General features: G+C 38.8%; 1 protein-coding gene across 15 annotated transcripts in view; it reads left to right on the top strand.

Annotated features, from left to right (window-relative positions):
* LOC138962311 (protein phosphatase 1 regulatory subunit 12A-like) overlaps positions 1-19805 on the top strand; it is a 108680-nt gene that overhangs the window by 31581 nt on the left and 57294 nt on the right. For 5 of the 15 annotated variants that reach the window (XM_070334069.1, XM_070334067.1, XM_070334068.1 and 2 more), the window contains exons 8-13: positions 2726-2892; positions 3994-4043; positions 6350-6613; positions 10754-10942; positions 12218-12318; positions 18538-18801. In XM_070334069.1, the coding sequence (XP_070190170.1) occupies positions 2726-2892; positions 3994-4043; positions 6350-6613; positions 10754-10942; positions 12218-12318; positions 18538-18801 (1035 nt within the window). Of the gene's footprint in view, positions 1-2725; positions 2893-3993; positions 4044-6349; positions 6614-8814; positions 8890-10753; positions 10943-12217; positions 12319-18537; positions 18802-19805 lie in introns of all 15 variants that reach the window. The other 10 variants (XM_070334070.1, XM_070334073.1, XM_070334075.1 and 7 more) reach the window with 10 other exon arrangements.

Genomic DNA, 19805 nt, shown 5'->3' with positions numbered 1-19805 from the left:
GTTGTTGCTATTTTGTGTGTGTTGGCAGCATTAGGAACAAGGTTGTCGGAGAGCAAACTTCCTTTCCCAGAACTTAGGTCGTGTTAGGAACACAGTTTGGGTTTTAACTTGGAAGCATTGAAGACTATAACACAGCAGAAATTGTTTATCAGTTGTGCAGTTGGATTTCCTGCAAAAGAGCATGTATTGAATTGAGAGGAGAGCAGTACCATCATAAACACACTTTATGAATTCTTATTTAAAACCACAGCCGTTGTGGCAGGTCTTACTGTGGTCACTGTAGTCAAAGCTCTAGGTGTTGCCGAACATTGCGTTCATTACACCATGGCTTGGATCAGTTAGGAAGGTGACAGGTGGTATTTGTGGTATGCTAGGAGCTGAGTAGTTCTTGGTGATTAAAGGCGACCATTCTGAATTGTTTGTGAATCAATACACACAGTTGGTTTTCCAGGACAGGTTAGTAGTAGTCTCCTTGGTGTTCAGAAACAGCATTCCTTATGTTGGTATGGGCAAGACTGAGCTACTTCTCTGTGGCTGTGCAAGGTGATTTGTGTTATGCTTTTGTTACATTTAGTCAAGTTTTGACTAAATGTTTTAACATAGAGGGGAATCGAGACAAGGGTTGTGGTGTGTCTGTGTGTGTGTGTGTGTGTGTCTGTGCGTGTGTGTGTAGAGCGATTCAGAGTAAACTACTGGACCGATCTTTATGAAATTTTACATGAGAGTTCCCCAGACGATATGATATCCCCAGACGTTTTTTTCATTTTTTGGATAAATGTCTTTGATGACGTCATATCCGGCTTTTTGTAAAAGTTGAGGCGGCACTGTCACACCCTCATTTTTCAATAAAATTGATTGAAATTTTGGCCAAGCAATCTTCGACGAAGGCCGGACTTTGGTATTGCATTTCAGCTTGGAGGCTTAAAAATTAATTAATGACTTTGGTCATTAAAAATCTGAAAATTGTAATCAAAATTATTTTTTTATAAAATGATCCAAAATTACGTTCATCTTATTCATCATCATTTTCTGATTCCAAAAACATATAAATATGTTATATTTGGATTAAAAACAAGCTCTGAAAATTAAAAATATAAAAATTATGATTAAAATAAAATTTTTGAAATCGATTTAAAAACAATTTCATCTTATTCCTTGTCGGTTCCTGATTCCAAAACCATATAGATATGATATGTGTGGATTAAAAACACGCTCAAAAAGTTAAAACGAAGAGAGGTACAGAAAAGCGCGCTATGCAGCACCGCGCAACCACTACTGCGCTAAACAGGCTCCTTAATTTCACTGCCTTTTGCACGAGCGGCGGACTATGGTCATTGTGAAAAAATGCAGTGCGTTCAGTTTCATTCTGTGAGTTCCACAGCTTGACTAAATGTAGTAATTTTGCCTTATGCGACTTGTTTCATCTTATCACACTTGTTGAGAGCATATATAACCGCACGGAAGTGGGAAGAATGCATGCATGACTGATACAGAGAAGATGACTATCATCCAAATGCCGATGGGAGGATTTTTTGTAGAATCGTTTTTAAATTTCTGTCACTCAACTTAACAGGCAGCCATACCCTTTCTTGGGAGGAATGAATCCGGTAGGGTTAAAACAAGAGAGAATCGTTGATATTTGTTACATTCTTGAATGTCCTTGTTGTCTTTGTTAGACTTAGTGAGGAAAGCAGGTCTCAGGGTGTATGACAATAGCTGGTTCTCGAGCCTATGTCTTGTTTCAGTAAAGCCCAGATATCAGAGGCTTGCACTGATTTGAGGTAAATTGCGTTCAACGCAAATATTTTTCTTCGTGTGTTTTTATTGCTCAGCTTTGGCATAATTACTATTTTGGGTGTTATATTATTTTACTGTAAACCATTTTGCCCCTTTGTGACATTTGGATTGCTTTGATGAATTGAAGGCCTATTTAAGCATGATGTTTTGGTTTTTTTCAAGGTAACACCCTTGTTTTATGGTTTTTGTTCTGTTGTTGTTGTTGTTTTAACTTTCATTTGGTTGCTGTTTTTATTATTGTCAAGAAACCTACTGTTACAAAAATGCAGTGATCGCGTTAGCCATTATTGAGACAGGTATACAGTGGAACCCCTCTTTGAAGACCGCAACAAATTCAATACACATGGAATCTTAAAAAAGGGGCAAGTTTTAAAATAAGGTTACATTTGCAGAGGTTATGAACAGGAAATCTGAAAGCAAGGTCTTAAAACTGAGGAAGTTTTATAATGAGAGGGGGAGGGGGTCCATTGTATCTTTACAAATATGAATGCTGACTCACAGAAACCAGTCACTCTTTTACATCAACCAGTCAAACCAAGTCTAAAAGACGGTGGTTACATTATATTTGGTAGAAAGAAACCGTTCGAACCAATAATCAATCGGTATATGTATACGACCAATTGCTGATTTCATTTGATGTATTTTGAGAATTTTTCTAGTAAAAAAACAGAAATTTTAGGTTAACGCGATCCCTGAATTTTTTTAAAGTTTTGTTGTGTTTGTGCTTTGTTTTTGTGTGGCTTTTGGTGTTCTTTTGTTTCCCCAGAACCTCAGGAAAGGGCAGGACGGTACCACCCAGAAAAAAGAGTAGTTTCGTAGCCGTAGTAGCTTGTAATCTTCCTTGCTTCAGACAGAGCGTCGCAGACGCGGGCTCCAGTGGCAGAACGGTATCATGCAACGGTACTTGTAATGTCTGTGTTTCTGCCAGAAGTTCTGTGACGCGAATGAGCAGCGATCAGAAACAGAATGTGATCACGCAGTCTTCGGAGGAGGAGCGAGCCACTCTGGATGCCAACCTCAGCCACCTGTCCACACCGAAAGATGAGGAGGATAAACCTACAGTCACCACTCCTTCTACACAGGACGCTGAGACAGGTAAATGTTTGTCTTGAGCTTTCTCTTGCTGTGTTTCTGTCTTTTTAGGTTCAAGGAGCGTAGAACTAGAAGACTCTGGAATCCATTTTTTCTCTGCCTTTTTCTCTTACCGTACTTTCCGGGTCATAAGGCACGCGCACGACTTTTTTTCCTGTTCGACCCCTGCCTCTTGTATAACGAAGCGCCTACAGTCAAACAACTTGTGATTATGCATGTTTCAGCTACTAGGTACTGCCCTGCCTTTGATCTGGCCGCACACACAGATTTCCACTCTGTTAAACTCGGTCACTGACCGGTCACTGACCCCGATGCAGGAAGTGTTTCCTCTCTCAGATATGACAGGGGAACCACCTCTCATGGCAAAAACTGGGTCATTGACCCCTGGGAAGAAGGTCGTGTCTTTTAACAAGGCCACCCAGCTATCACAATGCCTTTGATCTGGCCGCACACACAGAGCACACATATTTTCACTCAGTTAAAGTCGGTCACTGACCCCGGTGCAGGAAGTGTTTCCTCTCTCAGATATGACAGGGGAACCACCTCTCATGGCAAAAACTGGGTCATTTTGGTGGGCCCTATCGGCCCCCTGTCCAATGGGTGACTGGATTACAATTTTTTTTAAAAAGAAGGGGGTGCGTCTTGTATAACGAAGCGCCTTGTCACCCGGAAAGTACGGTAGTTCGAAAGGCGGAATACAACACACAAAAACTCTTACTATGTCTCAAATATACGCACAAGGCGAATGTGCAAAAATAATTCCAATTTTGAGGGAGTGTCAGTCTAATGATATTGCCATGGTTTTATTTTCCAACAACTGTCTCAATCTCTGTCTTTGTCTCTCTCTGTCTGTCTGTCTGTCTCTGTCTCTGCCTCTCTTCTCTGTTTCTCTCCCTGTCTCTCTCTCTCTCTCTCTCTCTCTCTCTCTCTCTCTCTCTCTCTCTCTCTCTCTCTCTCTTGCTCTCTCTTGCTCTCTCTTGCTCTCTCTGTCTTCCGTTCATTCCTCTTGCTTGTGCTCCCCACTGTGTTGTCTTCAATTCTCTTCATCCAAGACCTTCAAAGCGGTTTCTTTTCCCACTTTTTATTGGTGTCTGCATTTTCCAGAACGCAAGAACGAGCTGAACAAGCAGTCATCATTGATCTCACAGCCTCAGGTAGGTTACACTTCCTTCCGGTGTGGGTTTTTCCTGCTGACTGGTGTGGGTTTTATAGATGTTTAAGCTGGAAAATCCACTAGCTGTCCAAATGAAATTGGGGTGGATTTGTGTTGCTTTTATCGCTTTCATTAGCCGCAATATCATAGTCTGCGGGTTCTTTTAATACTTCACGCAGTATAGGATGCGTTTTTGAGACCTTTAGGGTGCTGTTGATAGAAAGCCTCACAAATGCAGTGAATAGTGATAATGCTATTTGCAGAGCGGCTACTCTTAAAAGTGTGCATACTTTTCTTGAATGTCACATGCTGTTTCTGGCACAGAAGGGTTTTAATCTGAGCGTTCTATTGTGTTGTACATTTCTGGATATTTTTTTCTCCAAATCTTTTCTTACAGTAAAACACTTCTACCAAGACAGTGTGTGATAATTTCGAATTCCACAAGTGTATAATTATGCTCACATTAAGAACCACTGTGCTAGTAATTTGGCATTAACCTAACATCTTCTTGATTTGGCTGCGACCATTCATAACAAGCCAAGGATTACAGGAGTAGGCATGTTTGATCAATGATATCAGTCATAAAACATGTACCCAGTTAAAAGCAAAGAGGACAATGCATTCTTGCAAAATTGAACCTGCATCAGCATGGAAATATTGCATAGATTGTGCAAGCTGCTGTGTAGGAATTATGGAGAGATAGATTAAGAGATAAAGAAGCATGAGTTGGATCCTTAAGTTTGCTAATTTCATCAGTTTCTCTACTCCTCCCAGCTACCAACCATCCTTTATTGGCATTGTTAAGCAACAGTAAGAAGCGTTAACGTACAAGCTGACAATAAAACATGCATAGAGCATCTGCCTATGTTGATACCTATACCTTCCAAAGGACATAAAACTTCTGTATACCTGCTTGGTTTGTTTGTAAACTTGATGGCTTGTCAGTGTTTAACATGTACGTTTTTATGAAGCTTCATATCTTTGTTCATGGAGAAATTCAAATCATATTTTAGGGAACTCTTTTTGGACTTGCAAGTCTTTAGTTGTGCAAGCTTGGGGGAAGGGTGGTGTCTTTGATCAACCATTTGCATTGAGTCAGCAGCGGTATCTTCGTGAACATGTTTTGTATCTGCAAGGCAAGTCGTGAATATTGCAAGTATGATGTGAATCGTGATGTACCTTTGAATTGATGTCGCTTTTGTCCTAATATAGTGGCAGCATGACATCTTAAAAATTGTTATCGTGCTAGAGATGCAAGCAATATTATATCTTTTGAACAATTTAAACCGATTGATTTAAACCAAGTTTGAGATTGCATGGAATTTTCTAATTCTAAAAAAAGAAAAAACAGAGATATTTGAAAAGTATCTTTTTCATTCCAAATAATTGTTCTGTTAAAAAACTTGAAGGCATGAAAGTGCAACATCAACGAGTTGCGTCTTTGTTCAACTGTGGTTAGGTATTTAAACCAGATCACTTCACTACGGTGGAAGTGAAATTGCATGTTTGATAAAACAGCCGGTCTGAACAATGCAAATGGTTCCGAGTGAGTTTTTGAATCTTTTTTTCTTTTTCAATGAAAACTTTTTTTCTTGGTGTTGGTTAGAGCTGCCAAATTTTGATAGATGAGCAAGGGTTTTGGGGTAGTACTACATTAAGGTGCAGTCACTCGTGTTTTGAGTCCATAGTTGTGAAAGCTGTATGTGTGGCTATTTCCTCTAAACATGATTTGAAGACTGTGCTGTGAATTTGTTCACTATTCTGTGTGAATTTTTATCATTCCTTTTTAGAGGTGTATGATTTTGAAATATTTATCCCCTTGACGCTAACTGGACAATCCATTTCTGTATCTATTGTTAAGTTGGTCTGCCCCTGTTTTTCCTCCTTTTTCTGTTTTTGGTCCTTTTCTCTTTTGTGGAGACATTAGACAGAGCAAATGTTAACAGACGAAAATGGAAGAAAAGAATCTTAGTCAATTAAATGAAATTCAGCAGCTAAGCCTGTCACTATAATGTCTGCTAACAAATTTGAATTAAAAAAATGTGTTGAACAAGAAGATCAGCCATTTTCAAAAACTTGCTATCATACTAAAGTCCACAAGACACAACTCTGGTTTGACACGATTGGCTGCATCCTGAAGCTCTTTACCTGTGATTTTTAGCAGTTCAGCAAAGTGTTGCTATAGAAACGGAACTGGTTTGTTGCAATTCGCTGTAGTCTTTGTGGGAGTCTGGTGCGCTGTATTCATCTGTAGCTTACGGTCTGTCATGCCGTGTGTGTGTGTGTCTGTGCACGCTGCTTCTTCAGTCGCCGCGGAACAGGCCTCCCAGCCACAACGCCTCCTTAGAACCGCACTTTGAGCCTGAAATGCCCAAAATTGACGAAGTTTCGGAGCCAGAAAAACCCACTGGCACTGCCAGCATCACCACTACCACCACCACACCAACCACCACCATCATCACCCCTCCCACATCCACCCCTTCCTCTGTCTCTGAAACGAGGACATCCTCGTCTTCAGAGGTTGCGCCCACGGCAACGGATGGCACGGAAACTGTAGATAGCCCACAGGAAGTAAGTTCTTCCCGAGATGTGTTTACATGGTTTCTGTTCTGGACGTTAAAAACAGTGGCAATTTTCAGTTTGCAGCACTGTGAGTGATTCCTGAAGCTTTTACACAGAGAATAAGGAATAAAGGAAGAATCGTCTCTTCATAGGCTGAGCCACTTTTAACACGTTCACTTGCCAAGAGGAACACAACACGGAAACATATCTGATGCCTGTACTTTAACTGTTAACTGGGCTTGGATTGTTATGAAAGAATCCATTGAGGTCTTGTGTTCTGGAGATTCTCTGTGTAAGGCTTTTTGCTCTCTCACTGCTTTGAGTATGAGAACATAGACAAAACAGGACCATCACTATGCTCTCACCCTCTCTCACTCCCAGTCTGATTTAATACAATAACTGCTCAGTAGGTCATATGGACTTCCCAATCCCAAACTGGCACCCTAAACCTCTTTTCACCTACTAAGGTGTGACCTAGATACATACTAAGTTACCCGTTCTCCTTAACCTTCATATTTGGTTTTGTATAACCTCTCCTTGTTTATGGATGTAACCTTCTGTTTATCCTGATTTCTTTTCGTTATTGAGTGAACTTTCAGTTTATGGAACAGTTTACTTTTCCCACATTATCCTCGCTGCAATATACCCGGAAAATTATCAGTTTCGGATTGGCACGTGTAAATGATATACAATCCTCACCTAGTTTAACGAAGGCAGTTTTTGTGTGTGTGTAAATCACATTTGAGAACACCAAGTTAATGAGATTAATAGAAGTGTGCACATGCCACATGGCAATAGTGACACCTGGTTCTAGCATGGCTGTACAGAACCATTAGGTAAATACAAGTGAAAAGATGAAGATCTGCTGTATGTATGTAAAATGTAACTTATTACCCCCCATTTCAGTACAACTATGACCCAGAGAAACACGTTTTTGAGACAGGGAGACCAATCTATCAGATTCATGCATCGTCATGCCGTTCTGTCTCTTCCATTTCATCTTCCGACTTTCTGGAATTGCGAACCTGTACCGATGTACCTGTCACAATTATCCTTTGCTTTCTGCTTTTCCTGGTAGACATGTACTGGCTTCACATTCTAACACTAGTATGATTTTTGTATTATAACTTCTAACTTTGATTTGTGTTTATTCTTCTTTAAAGGTTGACAATGTCTATTATGATTTTAGGATCTTTAATGTCATAATTGCTCGTAATGTGATAATGTTGTGGCATAGCCCCCATCCTTTTCTCTACAGTCCTCCAATTTAACAAACATTTTTGTATTTGATTTACATCATAGGTCTTACTGGTGGAGAAAATTGCTTGCATTTATTCAGTATTTATTGTTTGTCACTGTACGCTCCCAAAATCTATGGAATTGTAACATAGAACAGTGCACCAATAGAGTAGAAGAAAAATCTAACAATAATGCAAGCATGAACTATGATGAAGCGGTATTGCCCAAAATGTAAGATTTTAAAACCTGCCGCATTTGGTGGTGAAAATGTCATTACATATTTGTATAATTATTATTCTCAGACTCATAAAATATATTCTAAAATATGTAATCATCTCTCCTGTCTTGTTTTCCTTCACCACCTCCCCTTCTTATTCTTGCTTGATCAGAATGCAATTCAGAACTTGATTGATTTATGGAAATCAGTTTATCAAGTGAGAACTTAAAATGCTCATTGATGGCATATGTAATTTAATTTTCTGACAAGAAGTAACAGAGGGCAGATTTAAATTTGTGTTCTGGTTTGCGGACAAAAAATTGTTTAATCTTGAGAAAGATATTAATTTCAACAATTTGTGATAATAAAAAAAAGTAAATGAAATTCTAGCTTTGTGTTTATGCATGCACATGTGTGTGTGTGTGCGCGCTCACAGCTCTGTATGAGTAGTTTAGAACTGACATGGAAATGATAAAATGTTTGGTCTGAAATCACAGCACACCCTCAACTCCAAACCACCCCCTCCCCTTCCCCCCTGTCTCTTGAGTTCTTCGATTATTGATGCATCAGTTTTCTTCCTTTTCACCTTATGTAATATGTTTTCCTTTCCTTCCATCAATAATGCTACGAATAATGATATCTTAGAAGCACAAACTTAGTGTATTATTTCTTCATTTGTAATCATCGCTTGACCTGTGATCTGCTTGGATAATTGACTGTATCCGCTTGCTTTTCTTTGCTTCCTTCCTAAAAGGACGCTTCTAAACCCTCTGCCAAAGACTTGGTCTCCCGATCTATTAGTGTTCCCGCACGACTGCCCACAGAGCAGGTAGGTTTTTGGTTCAAACCCGTTTTGTTGGATGCCTTGGTTTCATGAGTTTTGACATGATTGTATTGTTTTTTTTTTGTTTTTTTGTTTTGTTGTTTTTTTGAGTTTGCATTCTGATCGAGAATGTTCCACCCCTCTGCTGTGGTATGCATGTCACTTTGTTTTGGCCTCCCTTTTTTCTTTTCTTTTTTTTTTTTACACTTCAGATTTTCTTGATGTTTCTGATCATGAGGTATTAATAAACCTTGCATTGATTTTCTTTCATTTGGTCTCACTTATTTGCATTTTATTATATTTAGAGACATTCATTTTGTTGGTAAAGTTGCAATATGTTTACGTTAACGGATAATTTTTACTGTTTTTTACACAGTGAGTTGATTCAATTTATTGATTTTAGCGATTGCTTTGTTAGATGGGTAAGCAAAGAAAAAAAACTACATGTATATCGCCCTGTAGTATATATGTGAAATGGGTTTGGAAAGTTATGATTTACTAGAAGACATGTCTTACGCTATGAACAAGATCGTCTATCTGAGCAAATTTGTCACTGTCAACAGACTGTGGGTGTTCTATTTATGTAGATATGTAGTTCAGTTCTTCATTACATTTTTAAAAATCTGTTCAGTTTTGCATTTTTGTTTTGTTTTGTGTGTGTATTTTTCTGTATTCCCTCTTTCTTTCTCTCTTTCTTTCTTTCTTCTTTTCTTGAAAATCATTTCAGGTACACACAAAAACTACTTTGAATTACTTGCACACATGTATTCAAATCAGGGTGGGTTCAAACACAGTTCGTTTAGCTGATGTAACATTAGCAAATCACATTTTCTAATAGAAGGTACATTGCACTTGCTTTTCTGTTTAAAAGTTTGTCTAAACGCCATGTTTCATTTTGGCAATTCAACTCAGTTTGATGAAAATCATTGATTGACTTTTTGTCACGCCATTGACATATCATTCATTAAATATTCCATAAACTGTACTAATAGTGGCAGAAAGCATTTAGATGTATACATGGTTGAGGGTTCTTTGACTTCACATCTTACTAAAGTAACAGGTTTTTTGGAACGACTTGCTAAATGTGCATATGAATTATAGTGCATGTGTAATTTTCTGCTTGTTAAGCCATATTGGTTTTCTTTGGTTACCTATTTTTTCTTGTAATGCTGGCATTTTGGCTCTGCTAAACCGGGGTTTACATTGTAATGATTCATTACAAAAGAAATTTATAAAATAAAAAAAGATGGGGGGGGGGGGGGGGTGAGACAGAACGATTACTACAAGATTTTGTAAGTTTAAGGAGCTATGTAAGAAAATTCAGTAGTTGTCTTCTACCTTACTTGTGGAAGGAGAATTGGAAACATTCAGAGACAAAAAGCAAAACAACGCCAAAATGTAAAGGAAGAAAATGTGCAGGGGAAAATAAAATCCCCTAGAACATATTTAAAGATCTGAATATGATGGGAGAAGTGAGGGGAAAAGATATTCTGAGACTCTGCTTTAAGGTGGCCCTTAATTGCGCCCGAAGTCGACTTCTCAAAGTCTTTTGACCAAAAACTCAGTGCTAAAGCTTTGTGTGGCCAGCGTCGGGAAGTATACTCTGCGTAGTCGACTTCTCCCAGTTAAGGACAGGCTTTGCTACCACCATATAGGTTATAACTTATACTTCCACACACAAGCTTCACTTAGTTCTTACCACCATATAGGTTATAACTTATACTTCCACACACAAGCTTCACTTAGTTTTTAGTTGGGAACCCGGTTAGTTTTAGGTTTTTTGACATGCATGCAGGCGATAACAGGCTTATTGTGTGTAGTGACCGACCCACGTGAAGCATGCCTTTCTCTCCCCTCTCTGTCTGATTAGGACCTCGGCAGCAAAAATCCGCCCAGTGCCACGAGCACTGACGAGCTGACAGTGCCGTCATGGCGCAGGGGGCTGAGGAAGAACCCCAGCACGAGCATGGTGCATGAGAAAATGAAAGAGAACGAGGATGAATTGCTCCCTCGCTCTGCCTCTAGTCCTCGTCTAGCGCTTGATCACAGGAATGAGACTGTGAGTGAATGCCAGCTTCAGAAAGTGGGTGTGGGGATTGTACGTGGGTCGTGGGTTGGGTGTAAATCTTTCTTTAGAGTCATGTCAGCTGTAGTGTCACTCTGTGAACTGCAACTGCAAGAGGTGTTTGTGGGTAGATTCATACTGAAGCATATATTTCTGGGGTGTGTGGACTTCTGCATGAGATATTCGGTTCTGAAAGCTGTCCAATTCCCTGACTTTGTCTCAGTTTTAGATCTTAAGAGCTGATGTCGCATGATTACTACAATTAAAAAAGGAAGAGAAACAAAACACAGTTGTGGCAATAACCTCAAAGCTAAATTATTCATTAATGACAGTCCAAATACTGGTAGAACACCATCTTAAATCTTTTCCCCAAGGACACAACCTATCAGCAGCAGATTCTTCCAACCTCATTTGGCGGCAAGGAACATTTCAGTGGATTAAATGTTGATGAAAATCACACCAAACTTTGGGAAATGCTTCTGTTACAGTGGGCATTCAGCATGGAAGATTAGGTTAACTTTCACTTTAAAATGAACTGTTGAGACTATACAACATTTTTATAGTACAATTCTTATACTCTTGATGCCAGTATATCTTGCTTAGTGCTGCTTACATAAAGGTTGTTTTGGCTACATGAATAGCTGCTGTTACCATTACTCCCTTAGTTTAACTTTAAAGAAAACCACACAAAAACACTGGGTGGGTTTGTACAGTTATTTGTAATTTGATGATTGACTGTATTGTTCTGCAACTAACTTTCAATGCCTTTGCACCCAGAATGCACTTTGATAACTTTGCACAGTGGATTGGCTTCAAGACTTGAGCATGACTGTTTTGAAGAATCTGACAGCAATGGGGCCGTCATGTTTTCAGTTTGGAGGAAGGGGACCGTTTCTTTTGGATATTTCTTCTTTCTTTCTTGACCGCAGATTTTGTAAGATTTATCTTGGAAGTCTAATTATTTTGGATTGTTATAAGTACTAATCTATTTTTCACTGTACTCATCATTTCTTTAGTTTTGTATACAAATTCCCATTCAGGAACTCGTTTCCAGTTAATATGATGTTATAGATTCTCTTCTAATCAGAAATTAATTCCTTTTTTCTTTTCATAACACTAAGATTTCTTTGGCAATTGTTCTCCTTATGCCATTTTTTTTTTAGTCTGCCCTTACTCGTTTTCGGGAGGGTTATTTTCTCGTGCACAAGAAGTGGATAGCAAAACTATGTTGAACTATGCTAAAATACAACATTTACTTATCGCCAACAGTTACAGGACCGACTTAGACTGTCCACTATTTCAACGGGGACTACGACGTCCGTCACAACGTCCGTCTCCGACACCTCCACAGACTCCAAGCCAGCGGACAGGTACTGTGACTGCATCCTCCTGATCCTCCTCTCCCTCCTTCCGTCCCCTCCCTACTGTGTGTTTGTGAGTGTGTGTGTGTGTGTGCTTTGTTATTGTATGGGGCTGCCATTGGAACTGCTGCTGTTAGTTCTGTTAGGTATCACTGTCGTTCTAACGTCCTCAGTTCTGAAACTTATGCTTGCTGGGTTTTTTCAGAAAGAGTAGATTTTTTGTTTTGTTTCCTTGTCAGTGTTTCTGAAATGAATACAGTATTTTTGTTTTAGTTTTTTTTGTTTTCAAGTGGTAGAACACTTTGCATTCATATCAACACTTTTTGCTAACTCTTTTGTGTTGTGAAGAAAAAAAAGATAACAGTTTACACTGTGAGTTGTTGTTGTTGTTGTTGTTGTTGTTGTTGTTGTTGTTGTTGTTGTTGTTGTTGTTGTTGTTGTTGTTGTTGTTGTTGTTGTCATCAACAACCAAAAAAGACTTTCTGGCTGCAAAGACGAGACTATTAAAGAGAATTACTGCATTTTTCAGGTGCCATACCCATTTGAGTTATATCTTGCGCAAAATAGGCCTTGTTTTGTGTGAACTTTATCAAATCACAAATCTGCGCTGCCTCTGATATTAGGACAAGTTTCAGAAGTTTGGACGCTAGAACAGACAATGTTCAGCAATCCAGTACTGGTGCTTAAATGTAGTTTAGTCACCATTATTTTCCCTGTGTTATTTTTATTTTTATTGTAGATGTTCTCCTTGTTCCATTTTTCTTTGGCTTCAGTTTTAAATATATACTAATGGTATTGTGAGATCCCGTTGAAATGTCATACCCCGAGCACTGCTGGTAGGAGAGAAAAGGGTACTAACACATGAGAGAAAGTAATCACTTTATACGCACAAGTTGACGTATAGATGAAGATGCTTCGGTGCCGTTTACACAGCAAACACAAGCTCTTGAAACAGTCTTGTATATGTATTGTGAGATGCATTTCCTCTTTGAAATTGATGCACAGTGTCTAATATTTTGATTTGCACTGGTGTACCATATGCTTTGTAAATTAGTCTGTAAACTAGGAGAAATTGAGGTTCAAAATAGAAGAAGTCGCGTAAGGCGAAAATACAACATTTAGTCAAGCTCAGTCGAACTCACAGAATGAAACTGAACGCATTGCATTTTTTCCGCAAGACCGTACACTTGTAGCATCGTCTGTCTACCGCTCGTGGCAAAGGCAGTGAAATTAACAATCCAGAAAAGCGCGGTAGCGGTTGCGCTGAGGAGGATAGCACGCTTTTCTATATCTCTGTTCTTTTTAACTCTCCGAACGTTTTTTTAATCCAAACATATCTTATCTATATGCTTTTGGAATCAGGTACGGACAAGGAATAAGATGAAATTGTTTTTAAATCGATTTCGGAAATTTAATTTTAATCATAATAATATATATTTTTAATTTTCAGAGCTTGTTTTTAATCTGAATATAACATATTTATATGGTTTTGGAATCAGAAAAGGATGAAGAATACGATAAACGTAATTTTGGATCGTTTTATAAAAAAAATAATTTTAATTACAATTTTCAGATTTTTAATGACCAAACGCAAAGTCATTAATTAATGTTTAAGCCTCCAAGCTGAAATGCAATACCAAAGTCCGGCCTTCGTCGAAGATTGCTTGGCCAAAATGTCAATCAATTTGATTGAAAAACAAGAGGCGAAGCCTTCAAGGCTCACGTAAGAAATCGACAAACAGTAACACAAACTCAATCACTTCGTCACACATACACACACACACACACACACACACACACACACACAGTAAGCGGCATAGGTGACACTGTGCAAGAAAGCGAGACACTAGATCTAGATCTGAATGGCCGATTTCGAAGAAAAAACTAGTCTCGGCCCGCTCAAAATAACAATGACCGAGACTTTCAGTAATTCCTTCGCGTGACGTCTAACCCTCTTACGTCATAATGTGACGTCTTCAAATGTTGTGACGTCTTCAAATGTTAAAGTTTCTACCACAGACATACATACATACATACACACGCACGCACGCACGCACGCACAGACAGACAAAAGTTAGCATCGCATAGGCTACACTTACGTGAGCCAATGAGGGTGTGACAGTGCTGCCTCAACTTTTACAAAATGCCGGATATGATGTCATCAAAGACATTTATCAAAAAACTGAAAAAAACGTCTGGGGATATCATACCCAGGAACTCTCATGAAAAATTTCATAAAGATCGGTCCAGTAGTTTACTCTGAATCGCTCTACACACACACAAACACACACACACACATACACAAAACTATCTATATTGGTGTTTTGGCAAATGGAAAACAACAGGGTGACAATATCATAAGCTATGCTTTGGCTTTTAGGAGCGGAGTTGTATGGTGGGTTGTCTGTGTCTCCGGATAACAGGGATCTCTATACATGGTTCAAATCAAGTGGATTAATCAGAAAGGTGCTTTGCAGAGAAAATATCATCAGAAGGGTTTAGCCTATTAACTGTGAAAAAGTCTTTACGGGGAAAAGAAGAAACTGAGCATTGCCTAAGAGCATTTAATTGTTGAAGCTTTTAGATTGAAGAAAAGACAAAAACGAAATATGTTTTGTAGAAGGGAAAACAAGTCGCGTAAGGCGAAAATACGACATTTAGTCAAGTAGCTGTCGAACTCACAGAATGAAACTGAACGCAATGCAACGCAGCAAGACCCTATACTCGTAGCATCGTCAGTCCACCGCGCACGGCAAAGGCAGTGAAATTGACAAGAAGAGCGTGGTAGTACTTGCGCTGAGAAGGATAGCACGCTTTTCTGTACCACTCTTCGTTTTAACTTTCTGAGCGTGTTTTTAATCCAAACATATCATATCTATATGTTTTTGGAATCAGGAACCGACAAGGAATAAGATGAAAGTGTTTTTAAATTGATTTGGACAATTTAATTTTGATAATAATTTTTATATTTTTAATTTTCAGAGCTTGTTTTTAATCCAAATATAACATATGTGGGTCCTTCCACAAAGCTGTGTACCAAAAGCGTGACATGCTTCGTGAAAATTGAAAGTGTCTGAATAGGTTGTTTTTACGGTTTATGTAAAAGATATAGACATATGTCACGTTGCCATGCCAAACAAAAGATACGTTTATGCTTTTTGGATACGAGGGGTGGTCAGAAAGTTGTGTAACATCACACATGTTTAACGTAACATGGGATCCAAACACACAAAACAGATAACAAAAAGCCATAGTATATAGTAACAAGTTTTATTTGCTTCACATTTAGAGCTTATTCCGAACAAAATGCAGTCAGGAAAAACAAATTGAACTAGTTATAGGTAACAAAAACGTATTTTTTGGTTGTGTCAACCAACAAACAAACATCGTCTGTGTGAAGTAACAAACAAATCCATTCGTGTGAGTCAATAAATAACATTGAGTCAACATGTAGCAACAAGATGTACACTGTTGCGGTTTCTCCTCTTGAGCAGGATGACGGAGCAGCCGACAGTTCGCGCCGCGTCGCACTTGACGTCAGCATGTGGTGTGACGATTCGATTGGTCCGTGACTTGGCGTCATGAACCGGCTTGTGAATGACTGTGTTATGAATGGAATTCTTTTGGTTTTGGTGACGTCGTCATTGATGCGACTGGAAATTTGGTTAGATTTAGGTGCGTTGTTTTTAACACAAGGCAGATCAAGACACTAAACGATTTTGATTATTAATGATTTGCTGTGTCTTCGAGATACGTCGGACACACAGTGTTCCTTTCTTAAACACGTTGGTATTGTATTGTGTTATATCTGAATAATGGAATAACTCAGAAACAGAACAATACACAAACTATCCACCCAACAGACACAATTATTTTTACCTCAAAAACTTTATTTTTCTGCTAATTCGCTTCATTTTTGCGACCATATTTTTGTGATCATGCTTCGAAAAAGTCAATGTAATGTATGGGTTTTCACAGCGTATATGTCCAAAACAATGAACTGCTAATTTCAAAGCTACATGGCAAAGATTATAAACAACATGGGCAACTGTTTAGAGCTAGTTGACCAATTGCGCCTTCTTGTTATATTTGATCGATAATTCAATCCGTTCTTAGTGGTCCTGTCAGAGACATTATTCATCCTATACCATAAATCTAAGTGTGATTGGCAAGAACAATCGCACAATTTCTAACAAAGAATGCTCTTTAAGGAGTTGGGGAGGGTAAATGCTGTAAGCTAGTGAAATTAATTTGATATTCGAGGCTAAATTTGGCTGCTTGGTTCGCCCAGTCAAGTCTTTCTGGATATATAAGCTAAGTATCACCAGGCAGTTTGAAGGAACTGCTCTTTTTTGTATCCCCACTAAGGAAATCAGCTTCACAAACGCAGAATTTCTTTCTCTCTATTTCGCAACAGCATTTAATCTGATTTTCTTCGATTTATCGTTTTTCGAAAGAAAATATAGTCGAGTTTGTTCCAATTTTGATGAAAATTCAACGGTTTTTTTACCTAAACTCTTACAACTTGAACAGGACTAGACTACAAAGAATAGCCTAAGACTTGACAAAGACACACCGAGCACGTCTATCACAAAATAAAACATTGAAATGTCGAACTTTTAAAAAAATATTAACTTTAAGAGCGAAGAGTCGCAAAAGGTTGCCTACGTAACATTCGTCCCTCGTTGGAAACGACTCATAAAACGCTTCACGTCTGCTGCGTTCCAAAAATGAATGGATTTTTTTTTATGGAAAAACCTTTCAGCGATGTTGAAGAACATTACATGCGAAAGAAACACCAAGTTTGATGCGTTGATAAGTGACAAATATCATTTTTAACGATCCAGCTTAACCAGAACAAATAGAAACGAAGCTTAGTGGGGACACGCGAAAGGCAAAATCACATTCAAATCGGATCAAATTGACACGGCGCACATTTTAACACGTTCACTACACATCAGTTGTGCCTGATAATACACACAGTCGCATATTCGTGCGTGCAGAAGTTATAGACATGTTCACGTAGTTCGCGGTTGGTTTTAGAAACCAAATGTTACGTAGGCAACCGTTATTTCTTAACGATCCAAATGCACACTGTAAACATATGTAGAGGAAAACAGCTAAGTGCATATGTAACACTAGCACAAAAGACAACGAAGATGTATATCGGGGGGTTCATGGTCGCATTTTATTGGCAGCCACACGAATACTTAAAAACAAGATGTAAGCAATGTCACACAAAAAACGCCATTTTGACGTCATTTTCTGTGTTTGCTTTCATATAAAACACTAACCAACATAGCGATCTTCTTGATTTTCTTATCGTTATCTCTTTGGTCAATTTGCAGTCTGTTGATATCCTTATATCATTCGAGAAGCAAGAAAAACATTCCGAAATCTTACTCTAAAGTCATAACCCTCTTGTGGTACACAGCTTTGTGGAAGGACCCATGTATATGTTTTTGGAATCAGAAAATGATGGGGAATAAGATGAACGTAAATTTGGATCGTTTTATAAAAAAAATATTTTGTTTACAATTTTCAGATTTTTAATGACCAAAGTCATTAATTAATTTTTAAGCCACCAAGCTGAAATGCAATACCGAAGTCCGGGCTTCGTCGAAGATTACTTGACCAAAATTTCAACCAATTTGGTTGAAAAATGAGAGCGTGACAGTGCCGCCTCAACTTTCACGAAAAGCCGGATATGACGTCATAAAAGACATTTATCGAAAAAATGAAAAAACGTCTGGGGATTTCATACCCAGGAACTCTCATGTCAAATTTCATAAAGATCGGTCCAGTAGTTTAGTCTGAATCGCTCTACACACACACACACAGACACACAGACACACATACACCACGACCCTCGTCTCGATTCCCCCCTCTACGTTAAAACATTTAGTCAAAACTTGACTAAATGTAAAAAAGAGACTGTCACATCGAAAGAATTAAAAGTGTTCCTGCAATAGATTTATTGATTTAAGCTTGTGGATTTAGTGAAGTCCCTTTTCATTTTACAGTGTACTTTGTTTGGAAGTCTCCTTTTTTTCTCTTTTTTTCTCCCTTCTTTTCGTTTGTACTTTTTTTGTTGAGTGTATTTTTGTATAATTACTCCCAGTAACCTTTTTCTTTTTATTTCATTCCTTTTTTTCTCTCTCCGTTCTTGCATGGTGGTTTTCACTGCATGTCAGTGTGCGTTTTTGCTTTGGTTCTGTGTGATTGCAGGTATAGCTGGTCATCCGGCCAGAGCAGTTACACCCCGTATCGCGATTACTTGTCACGCTCTGGCTACAAGCCGTACTACTTGCGCCAGCATGAACTCAACCAGCAGAAAGAGCAGGAACAGGATGGCCGTGGCAACAGTCGAATAAACCGACCGTCCTCCTCCATCTCAGCCTTTTCCTCCTCCTCCGCCCCCCTAACCAACACCTCTACTGGCACCACCACCGTAGTCACCACCTCCAATTCTACCAATTCAGTATTCAGAAGGTGCCGAAAGCGAATCAGTTTTAAGGCTTAGTTTATGATTGAACTGGAAGGTTCTGTACGGTTGCAGTCAAGTGGCGTTTCGTTGAAACCATTCTGAAGCATAGTTGTTGTAGCTTCAGTTTTTGAAGCTTACAAAGTGGAGAAAGCTTGGTGTTTTGCAACAGTTTTTTTGGAAGCATTTTCTTTAACTTACCTGGATCTGCTGGCTGAAACTTTAGATAAGTTGAGGTGTGAGTTGAAAGGATTTGTCAGAAAAGAACAAGCTTTAAACCTTGCCAATGCAGTTTAGGCTTACCAGCTTGGTTAGTTTTAGTATTTCATTGTATGAGGGCTTTCCCAGAAGTGAAAAAAAGCCTTGTTAGTTGAGCGCACACCTTCCAAGCTTACGTAAGTTCGAGTATCAGGGACATGTTTTAAAAGCCTTGTTTGCCTAGTTATGGCTTGGCTAGCTTTGTTGCATTGATTTTTTTGAGGACATTGGCCAGAAGTGAAGCGGAAAGCCTAGTTAGCTTAGGTTGGAATTCTTTAGGATGGTAGCTCAGTAGTCTTCAGGTGTTAAGTGCCTTTGATTGCAACTTGTGGTGGTCTATTGGCTTGTTACAGCCTGTAGTTCAGACGAGATTCTGAAATTTACTTACATCACCAACAATGTATGAAAACTACATGGGAAAAACCCTTAGCTCCTAATTCGAGAGGATTGTCAGAGGATGTAGCCATTGTCTTTGTTGAATGTTCGCAGCATTAGAATATTGGTTGAAAATACTTCCTGTGGTTAGATGAACCTGTGAGTATGGTTGAAGAATTTTGAGGGGAAGACAACATTTTTTTAATAGAAAATTAGGTGGAGAAAGGCCTCTGGTGCCTTTTTTCCCCGTAGCCTGCTCTTTGCTTATTGAACACTCAGATTGTGTAGCCTCTAGAAGTATTCAGACACAGTACAAAAGAAACACACACACAAAGAGAAAAGAAAAAAAGCAGTCAAAGAAGATGTGGATGCATTTTGT

This window comes from Littorina saxatilis, linkage group LG3 (assembly GCF_037325665.1).
Source record: "Littorina saxatilis isolate snail1 linkage group LG3, US_GU_Lsax_2.0, whole genome shotgun sequence".
Taxonomy (NCBI): Eukaryota; Metazoa; Mollusca; class Gastropoda; order Littorinimorpha; family Littorinidae; genus Littorina; species Littorina saxatilis.
The sequence above is the reverse complement of the archived record's forward strand: the minus strand, read 5'-3'. Positions and strand labels throughout refer to the sequence as shown.